This window comes from Ptychodera flava (genome assembly GCF_041260155.1).
Source record: "Ptychodera flava strain L36383 chromosome 3 unlocalized genomic scaffold, AS_Pfla_20210202 Scaffold_25__1_contigs__length_14229661_pilon, whole genome shotgun sequence".
In the NCBI taxonomy this organism is placed as follows: Eukaryota; Metazoa; Hemichordata; class Enteropneusta; family Ptychoderidae; genus Ptychodera; species Ptychodera flava.
This window is the reverse complement of record NW_027248279.1, coordinates 1588230-1598783: the sequence shown is the minus strand read 5'-3', so window position 1 is coordinate 1598783 and position 10554 is coordinate 1588230. Positions and strand designations below refer to the sequence as shown.

Below are 10554 nucleotides of genomic sequence, written 5' to 3'. Positions count from 1 at the left end.
TACATAGGTAGATTATTGAGCTTTTAAATGTAATGTCATGCATAAAGAGCTATTCATGGTTTATGTTTTCATCGAAACATTTTACTGCCCCACCATTAGTGTATGTTCGTTATGTTTCTAATATAGAAATGAATATGCAGAACTATCATTCGCATCAGCAAATGTCAAGACACCTGAGAGCGGACAGTATATGTCCCTGGTGCATCGTGACAAACAAAGTGAGTAATAGAAAGTGGTTTCATCATTTAAACTTTGACCCTTGATGCAAAATATAACATTGATTTGTAAGCAGTCACACGATGGAGTTGAAAAATCAAAGTGAAACAATATTTTTTCGTGTAACTGCCTATAGTTCACTTCAAGAAAGTGATTTTGTGCCGGCCTGTTACTGTTAAAGTTCAGACGGAAGGCAAAGCTGAATGACATAAACGTGACAATAAATTAGAAAATTTGCTCACGTCATCAAGGTTACTTTTGAAGTAATAATATATGTAACGGAAACATATCTCTCCAATCTATGTTATCAAAAAATATTAATAATACTGTACGGTAATATCACTTGAACAATTGTCATTCTTTTTATATGCATTTTGCATAAGGTGAAACCGTCGACGGACAGATGAATCTTGCAATGGAAGTAAGCATTTTACAAAAATACTTGAGATTCATTTTACATGTTAAATATTTATGCAATTGACTTGTCAATAATGATTCTCTGCCCTGTAGAATTCTGTGTGTTTCTTATTTTTGGAAACATAGTTCATTTTTAAATGCGCCAGTATGTTACTATGCTGACACACAACAGGGTTCGAAATTTTACATCTAGAAAAAGGTGATTTGTACTTGGGATTTTTGTAAGCATGTCATGAAACTAGTGCCAAAAATACATAACATTTTGTATTTACCTTGTTCGGCATAAATTTCTACCTGTCAGAAATAACAACCTTACTGCATTTGTATGTGTGTATCTGTAGCATACAGACGAACTAATGGGTCAGGGCGGTACGGGCAGCGAGGTAGCAAGTGAATCGGTAACGTTTGTGCAGGACATTTCTGTCGGCGTATTCACCAAACTCGTCAAGGGAGAAATGGTCTTATCTGAGAAAAGTAAACAGGTCGTGACTGTGAAAGTACTCCAAGGTAAAGCTATCTCTAATTTTGTATTTCTACACGAACAGAGTGACAATATGCCTGCTTATGCTATCGTGTATAGCCAGAATATTATCCATTCACATGACATATCAATTGACACAGAAAAATGGTAAATATTAAACATTGATTATAATTGCAAAAACAAAGTTATATTTTCATTCAGAATTTAGTTTGCATTAATGTAACCCATTTTCTTTATGTTTGCACCGCAAGAGTAACAAATTGACAATAAGATTCCCTGGCTGGGATGAGTTTTAATCAAGAGTAATTAATATCACTATGGATTGTAACAATATGAGATGAACAACTATTTTGTAATCTCATAGCTACCTAGACTGGCACTGTTGTTATCCTTAGATAATGAGCTATTTGTTTTCCACGGGCAGATAAATCTGGTAGCGACGAGGAAAAGTGTTTTCTTAGCGAAATACGGTTCTTCAAGGCCCTTGCTATCCATGAAAACATTATCAGTATGCTAGGATACATTACAGCGAAAGGTTGGTCATCTTCTATCGGCAAATAAGCATTTGTATTAAATAATACCAGGAAAATATTGTATAGCATGAAACAAACAAAAAGTGGATTTAAGTACAATTTTACAAACAAACTACAAATTCTCAGAAAATACTGAGATCTCTTTCTCTATTTCATACATTGGAGAAATTGTCCTTGACACTTATAGATGAGAGCAGTGCCAACAAGTGTGAGTATTGATGCCATGGAGCCCAAGAATTTGTTACTGACCTTTAATTTATTGACATTTACGCACTGTTGTCTCGATATACAGAAATCGAACAATTTTGACAATGGCATTTTTATTGTGCTCTCATTTTATTTCCCATCGAATGAATCTAATGAAATCGTTACATCTTCATATCTTTAAATACCAACAGCTCCGTTGTGTATTGTGTTTGAATATTGTCCCCATGGAAACCTGAAGGATTTCTTACTTGACCTCCATAGAGAGGTCAGAAAGGTGGACGAAGACGAACTGGAAGAGAGTACAATTAATCAGCTGCTTCAATTTGCTTCTCAAATTGCCAATGGAATGGACTTTCTTGAAAAGATAGGGGTGAGCTCATATTGTTTGTTTTTTGAATCAAGCATATCACGAAACCTTGTATATTTTGGTTAGTTTCTTATTATTTTGTTTGTCTGTACGGTCTTTTCCAGTGTGTTCATCGAACGCTTGCTGCAAAGAGTGTTCACGTAGGACACGGAAAGGTCTGTAAAATAGCCGAGTTTGGTTTCTCCAGCATAGTCATGGATGTGAACACGTATGAGAAACTGACAAAGGTAAGATAAAGTTTAAAGGATAGATGGACGGATGAGTTATTTATCATTTCTAAATAAGCTATCCATTTTATCAATACAAATGTGACAGAGTGAGATTTAATAAACTCTAGGAACAGAGAGACTCACTAGTAGAGGTTACATGTTCGTTATGTTTTCTTGGGTCCATTTCAAAAGGAGTATTTTTTCATCATCTACATATGGTTTTATTTGTGAATTTACTAAGTTCTGTAAATAAATAGTATGCCATTGATCTTTTAGGGTCGCATTCCTATTCGTTGGATGGCCTTAGAATCGATACTTGAATGTGTGTATACGCCCAAGACTGACGTATGGTCATATGGGATTGTGTTATGGGAAATTTTTAGTTTTGGTAAGAAAATTTAAGACATTCTGAGTCAGTAATATTATGTATATAGAGTAGGCTCATGGTTTTCAAAAAAAATGTATAACCTATTAATTTTCTTTATGCGGCATATCCCGTCAATTTATGTAAAATAGACAAATGATACTATGTCACCGTATACTACTGTAACATGTCCTTTGCATACTGGTATAATTGTACATCACTTAGTGAGACACACATACGCCAGGGTTCCGGATGTCTTGCTATTTACCTAAGGTTTCCGATGTAAGGTAACTCGCACGTCTTCCGCAAGCCTTGTCACTGTTTCTTGTCCGGGCATATTAATGATCTCCGAAATCAAACCTTGGCAGAAGTGTTTGCCCGATAGCGTTTTTGCACTTAAATGCACTCTTTATCTTTTAAACTGGACAAGTTTCCGAATTATGTCGTCTTTCCAAAAAGACAACATACATCGGCAAGAGCCTCGAAGACGATAATCTCATCGATTTCTCGCACCCAGGTCGCAGTTGCACACTTTGCATTATGCCAGCACCATCTTGCATCCCCCTGTTTATATAACCTGTGCAACACACTGTAATTGGTCCGCCAGATTTTGAAACTCCTTCCGACTTCTGTTAGACAACAGCAGGTGGTTTCCTCACGTCTAAGATAGTTGGGGACTGTAGCCGAACTATCGAGAAGGGACCATGGTGGACGGAAGTGCAAATATATGTATATTGTTAACATAAAACTGGGGATGAAGTAGGAAAACCGCACTAAATTAATACATTTCAAATTCCCCTCCATTCAGGTAATAAGCCGTATCCAGACATGCCAATTAAAGATGTTATCCGGGAACTTCGGCACGGTTACAGGTTGCCCGCACCGAAACATGCAGATGAAATGATGTGAGTGGTTAATGTACCAGAATAAACTGTCTTCGATTATACGTAAATACATACATACATACATACATACATACATACATACATACATACATACATACATACATACATACATACATACATACGTGCGTGCGTGCGTGCGTGCGTGCGTGCGTGCGTGCGTGCGTGCGTGCGTACGTACGTACGTACGTACGTACATACGTACATACATACATACATACATACATACATACATACATACATACATACATACATACATACATACATACATACATACATACATACATACATACATACATACATACATACTTTTAAATGCATAAAAATATATTCACGATGTGTTTTTTGTATTAATCTATGATACAGGTACAGCCTAATGAATGAGTGTTGGCAAGATGACCCGGAAGTCGACCAACTTTTGAAGAACTGTCAGTTTTATCGAACGGGATTTCCTATGAACAAGGGTAGTTGTTTCCACTATTTCTTCACTGCTGTGACACATAACTGGCGAGAAAAGAAAATCGGTATAAACGACTCATTCAGGATTATATATGACAGTGCTGTCAGCTTTGGCTGATGTTATGAATTTACTCATGACGATTGCGCAAATATTTGTAAGAGAGATACTGCTGTTGACCTTGAGTCTGGTGTTGTCGTTATGTCCTTACCAGTGATCTCGGTTATGTCTGTTCATAAAATTGACCGGTCGGATTATAAAGAATACAAGCAACACAATCATTTTTTTTCTCGACAGACGTGAAACACCACTAATGTACCACTTACTAAAGTTGAAAGGAGAAGAGGGCTATGAACCCGGAAACAGCCTCAGTCTCAAGATATGGGAAACGCTCAAATAGTCACTTAACCATACACACCCTGTTGGTTCGAAATCCTTATTACTCGGTGCAATATCTCACACAATAAACAGAAGAATGCACATAAACATGCCTTGAAGTTAAAGTGATTTAGATATCAACTAGAAATTCCATTCGATTGATTAGTGAAATTTTGTATTTCTTGCTTTGAAATGTATATTTTCTTATATCAAATCACATCATATTTTGGAATATATTTGAAATTGAAGCGAAATGTAAAGAGAAATAATTCGGTGAAAAAGCTGGCCTTAAACAAATAAGAATCGGAAGCGATTTTTAGTTTCGCGGTAACTGTTTAAGTCATGACACTGAGGAAATGGTCTCACTTCCCGTATATCGCAAATTTCAAAAGTGCCTAGACGATGGGGGAAACAACCACAGTTAAGACTTCCTTATATTGTGCAAGAGACATAATGTAGTTCGCTTGAATTTCCTCCTTTTACGAATTGTCGAAAATTCGCCTCTCCGCGTCCTGCAGGGACAGACATAAACTGACATAGACAAGCAGTTGAAAACCAAGTCGGTTGGATAGAAAGGCACTAAAGAAAACAGACAGGATTGTAGTAATTTGTTGTTATTTAATGCGAATTCATTTTGCAGAGATACGTTTTCTTCTTTTCCTCTTACTGTGACGCATGCGAATTTAGGTTGCTGCCGGACTGTTTCACACGGGAAGTTTCTTAACGGCACGTAGACAAAAAAGCCGTCCGCAAGCTTTGTGTTCAATTTGAGATATTATGCCTGTGTTGAAAGAAAGGCCAGGAGTTCAAAATAGCGATTGCTGTACTTATCCAAAGCAGTAAATAACTCCGTTTGTACGTGTTCTATTTATATGAGCATGGCCTTTTCTTTCTTATCTTTCTAAAGCCCAGGGGTTGGCTAAAAGGTCACTGAGCTGAACGGCTATTCGTATTGCGTTTTTGTTGAGACAGAGTACGACTCGAGTGGCAACAAGCGACGAGTCTGACTGTTCAATCAAATAGGCAAAACTAGTCGTATAAAACATATATGGACACAACATAGACAAATCTCTTCTCAAAACTGTCTAGTGCTAACACCCATCGGTGAGAATTGAAGTATTTTTTTAAATACGAAAATTGTGGTTTGAAAATTGCATTGGAAATAACAGGAATGGTTCTAGGTCATACCCGGCGATTCAAAACAGCCATCAATCATTCAGCGACGCACTGAAGTGTCAAATGCTATCTTAACCCGAACGCGAAATTGTGCTCAATTATTGAAATTGAAATAGTGGGTAGGCTGTACCCGATATTGTCAAAGCTTTTTTTTGTTAGTGACGCCATGCAGCTATCATTTATGCGGTGTACAAAGGCAAGTACGAACTAATCACTAATTATGGTGTAAGCTTACGCCTGCATGGCGTACGCCGTTTCGGTAACTTCACATGGCCTACTCCTATTTATAGTTGCAACTGTTTATATTTGCAAGTTTGGCGTTATTTTTTTTTTTCTTTTTAAAGTTGCACCGACGGAACTGATACGAACAAGAGAAACGAACTTTCAGTTTAAAACGTGTTTTACCACACTGATACTCAAATGCAGTGGCTGGTATCTGAAAAATGACCTCATTGCTCTTGTCATTGAAAACATTGTCTTCCGGCACCGAATGTGTTGGAAGTTCAGAAATCGAGCTGATGCCAGTTACAGTGTGTCGATTACAGGCGGCCTTCTTAATTATCCAACTAGTGACAACTAACGCCACTGTTGCTAACACACTGAATTATGCAGAACCTCAACAAGTAAACACCTATATCACATCGTTCACGTAAAGCGACCCCTGACCTTTTAGCCCCTGTATTCTGCTAGGCTCTGGTTGTCTTATTTTGTTAAGAGTAAAAGACATGGCAGTGCTCTGATTTTTACCGAATCCGATTATTTCTAGTAAAATATAAACACTATATATTTCTAGACTGCAATGATAATCGGTAGTATAATTTCATATTATTTAAACTTGATAATCAATCGAATGATTTTATGACTTCTGTATATGTAGATATTGTCAATTGCATATCGCCAGTTTCAGCAGGAAACAGTTTTTATTAGTCTCTGAAATTAATTATCCGCGTACCAAAGCAAATAACAGATGTACAAGAAGTGAAACTTTTCTTCGTTTTCGCTTCTCAAATTGAAATAAGTGAAGTGTGTAGTTTTTTGTATACTTTTTGCCGAATGAACCAATTAATAAAGATGACATGAATTTCCATTACGCAAAATAATGTTTGTGTACGAGGTAAACATTGTGGCGACTACACTGATTTATTGTTGGTAAATAATGTTTCTGATATGACTGACATGAAAACCGCGTCGATATGAGGGTGTCCATCTATTACGGCCAAGTCAAACACAAATTGATCAGCGCCCGGTTTGCAATTTTATGACTATGGCAATACCGTTTGGTCACAAGATATGAGACTGTTCATTTGCATAGGCGCACTACACTATTGCTTATATGACGATGTTGGGTGCAACATGAAATACTTCACAGAGAAATATTATTCAGTTCCCTTTCCCAGAAAACAGTATATTTAATTATAATGGTGGTGCGTGACAAGGCGAGACGGACATTGTTCAAATGGAGATGATTTAAATTATTTAGGTCACATTTTGACAGGTATTAATGTCTGCCCCTATCCCTGTCAGTATTTTCACAGTGTTTGGAGTCATTATGTCTATTTTCCTGCAAGTTACTGTTGTATAAAGCGGACATTGGTTTTATGACAAATTTCTGTCCTATGAAAACTAGGAAAGAAGAAATCTTAGAAAAGAGGGGCTATCTGTGTGGGTGTACATATTCATTATGTCTGAAACGTTTTATTTCCTCTACGACAAAGATTCTTAACTAATTGTCTACTTGCGCCAGTCATATCATAAAGCAACAAACTTATATAGCCAGTGAACGGGTGTTATTCCAGCAAACGGCATATTGAATTGGAATATTGTATCTCTACACTAACATATTTTAAATATATATATTTCAAAATGGCTAGTAATGAATTATTTAAAGACATTAAAAACCGTTGATACAGCAATAACGTTTCTTTGCAGTTTGTATTCAAATTGACTGAATTTTCTGTCAGTTTGCAGTATCTGCAGCATATCCCTTAACCAAACACATGACTTACACCTCTGACTCGACTGATAGCTAAAAAAAGGGGATTGCAATAGGGTTAGCCATTGCCATGGAGGTTGGAGAAGAGCATTTCAAATATCTGTATTTTTATATTATACTATATAATGGTAAATCTGACAAGGCTGAGTTGTTAGACTGGAATATAAAAGAACTACAACTATATTTGTCTTTGACTCCTAAAGCTTACGGACGGATCGATTGTTTTCTCTGGCTTTTGAAAATTGCTGCTGCGTTTCGCCCGCCGGACAGAGTTCAATTGAACAGTCGTAATCTTAGCAAGGAGCGTGGTATTTGTGTGGGTGTACATATGTTACACAGGGATAGACACACACAAAATAAACATCGACACTTCTCGATTATAATGCTGTAGTTTAAATTATATGAGCGGGAAGTAAATAAGTCCAAAATTTCAGGTCAACATGAGGTGATATTAACTATGGCCTTTGAAAAAAGTTAGACTTTGAGAAATAGGAGTTAGTCACTTATTCAACCGACTGTTTTACCTGGGTTGGAAGAGCAAGTATAAATTTAATGAAAAAACGAAATTTAAGTCCTTTGTAAGATACTATAACAAACACTCAGTTGAAGGTTAGCTGCAAAAAAGCCAAAGTCTGATGTGGAATTAGATCCGTCCACAACTTTGTTAATCCAATACATCATCCCGGGTCAGTTTTACAACGTCATAATTTATTCTGGTCTATTGTGTGCGGACGTCTCTGAACCACCATTTGTTTGCAAGCAGAAATCAAACAACCCCATTCACACACAGTCCGTTCAAAGTAACAACAATCTGTAGCTAAGTGACGTATGTGGCCTTTTGTACTATTATGACCGGGAGCTCGTATATAAGTTTCCGCGTTCCTATACAGTCTGGTATTACAAGTGCAAATCACATTCACATCCGTTATTAAAAACACAGTTTTTTCAATAAAAGTCTAAACTTTGTGTATATTGGAATGAAAAGTTTTGTATTTCATTAATAGTCCATTACATGGCCCGGCCTTAATATGACAATGACATGCAAGGCGTAGTTGTAGCGTAGTTCAGTGGTGATCATCTGACCTCTGACGCTTGGAACCAGTTTTAATACGTGTGGGGAATGACTCGTTGGGGGCGTATTTTAAATGAAGCTACACTACAACCCGATTGTTATTGGTAGTCGAGTTTCTAAAGCCATCATGGAATCCTTTCAGGTAATATACTGGAACTTTGTCCCAAGTATAAAATGTTTCTTATAAACTTTAAGATTTTGATCACTTTTTAAATTTAAGACGCAAGTTAATATTCATAAATATATAAAATGATTGAAGCACAGCATTATACCTTGATTACGACGGAACTAACAAAAGTGTCCAGCTGTTAAAACACTGAAGATAGAGGGGGTATTTTGTTATGCAACGGGAGGCGTTGGTCAAGAAGATAAGACAAGAATTTACCCTACTCATGCGCTAAAGCCAAAATTTATTAGTCCGGAATCAGCGAACAATTAAATATATTTTCATTACTAATTTTATACTTAATTTATGGCATAATTTGCATTTCTCAAGTTTTCTCAGACTGACGATCCATTAGTTGAATTTATTTTTGTGTAAAAGACACAGTGGCAACTATAAATAATATTGATTCTCCTCTAAATGAAGGCAGGCGTTGACATTTTACCCTTAAAACAAGACTGGATTGTTCTTACAAACATGACGTCATTCTATTTCCGGTGATGACGAAATTCAAGTTCCTAACGTCTCGGTCTTTCTTTCTGTGTAATGAGTGTTTTTAAAGTGTTTTGTTTATTTAAAATGAAACTTATTAGGTTTATTGCGAGAGTAATCGCATTAAAGATGTCAATATAAGTTATGGCTTTCTACATATAATTTAAGTTTCGATCATATTTCATATTTTATGTCGTATACTTAATGTTTCAGCGACGGTTAATAATAGCGCAGGTTCATAATGAAAATTAAGATTCTGGTGACTTAACTTTATCATATACATTTTCTTCGACAGAGAACTATTAATACTGTTTATCGTGTGCACAAGCCAAGTTTGTCATCTCTGAACAAAAACATCAGGATTTATACTCTTGTCGTTCTACGTCACGACAACCCGCGTCCATGTCATAATTTTGGCGGAACTGTTTTTGCGTCGATGTGCTTGTCAATGTAAACAAATAAAATTGCGGCTCATATTTCTCTTGAGATCATTTTTTTTTTCAAAACTGAAACTTTGCAAAATTCAGTCATAATTTTTAGAGTCAGACAAAATACATGTACTTAGCAAATTTTGGGTCGTTCTGTTTTAGATTTGATACCAATATGGGGGTTCCTGTCCGTATAGACCTCACCGCCGCCTGAACGTTCGAGGCATCATGGATTACAAGCTACATTACGACGTGCGACGTTACACAGTATTGATGCCGTTGAGATTAAGTCGATTTTTGTAACTTCCTTGAAGGTACGTGTCGTGTGACGTCATCTAGCATTTGCTCTGTACACATACGTAGGCGCCATGTTCCTCGCTCATGCGACTGACGACTAGAAATGATTAACAACGCGCCGCGTAGTTTAGAAGTTTAAACTCGGAATTGCTGTGGAAAACCACTTTCATTTTGCACAAATGGATCTGGACTTGTGTATAGCGATTAGTGTATTATTCCCTTATATTTTTCTTCGTTTGATTCGGAAAGTATGAGCGACGTAATGACTGTGTCAATTCTCGTCTTCGACTCATACGTCAACCGTAGTTTCCTTCGCGGAACCAAGAAAAATATTAGGGAATAATATTTAATTAATCATCTTTTGTAATCTCCCCTAATGTAGACATCTGTTTTTCATTAACA

General features: G+C 36.6%; 1 protein-coding gene across 1 annotated transcript; it reads left to right on the top strand.

Annotated features, from left to right (window-relative positions):
• LOC139125193 (fibroblast growth factor receptor-like) lies at positions 1 to 6800 on the top strand. The gene is made up of 10 exons (XM_070691295.1): positions 1 to 218; positions 600 to 637; positions 975 to 1140; positions 1539 to 1649; positions 2046 to 2224; positions 2326 to 2448; positions 2707 to 2818; positions 3603 to 3699; positions 4063 to 4160; positions 4451 to 6800. The coding sequence occupies exons 1-10, from the start codon at positions 191 to 193 to the stop codon at positions 4465 to 4467; spliced, it is 969 nt and encodes a 322-aa protein (XP_070547396.1). The 5' UTR covers positions 1 to 190; the 3' UTR covers positions 4468 to 6800.
• Positions 6801 to 10554: the final 3754 nt, after the last annotated feature.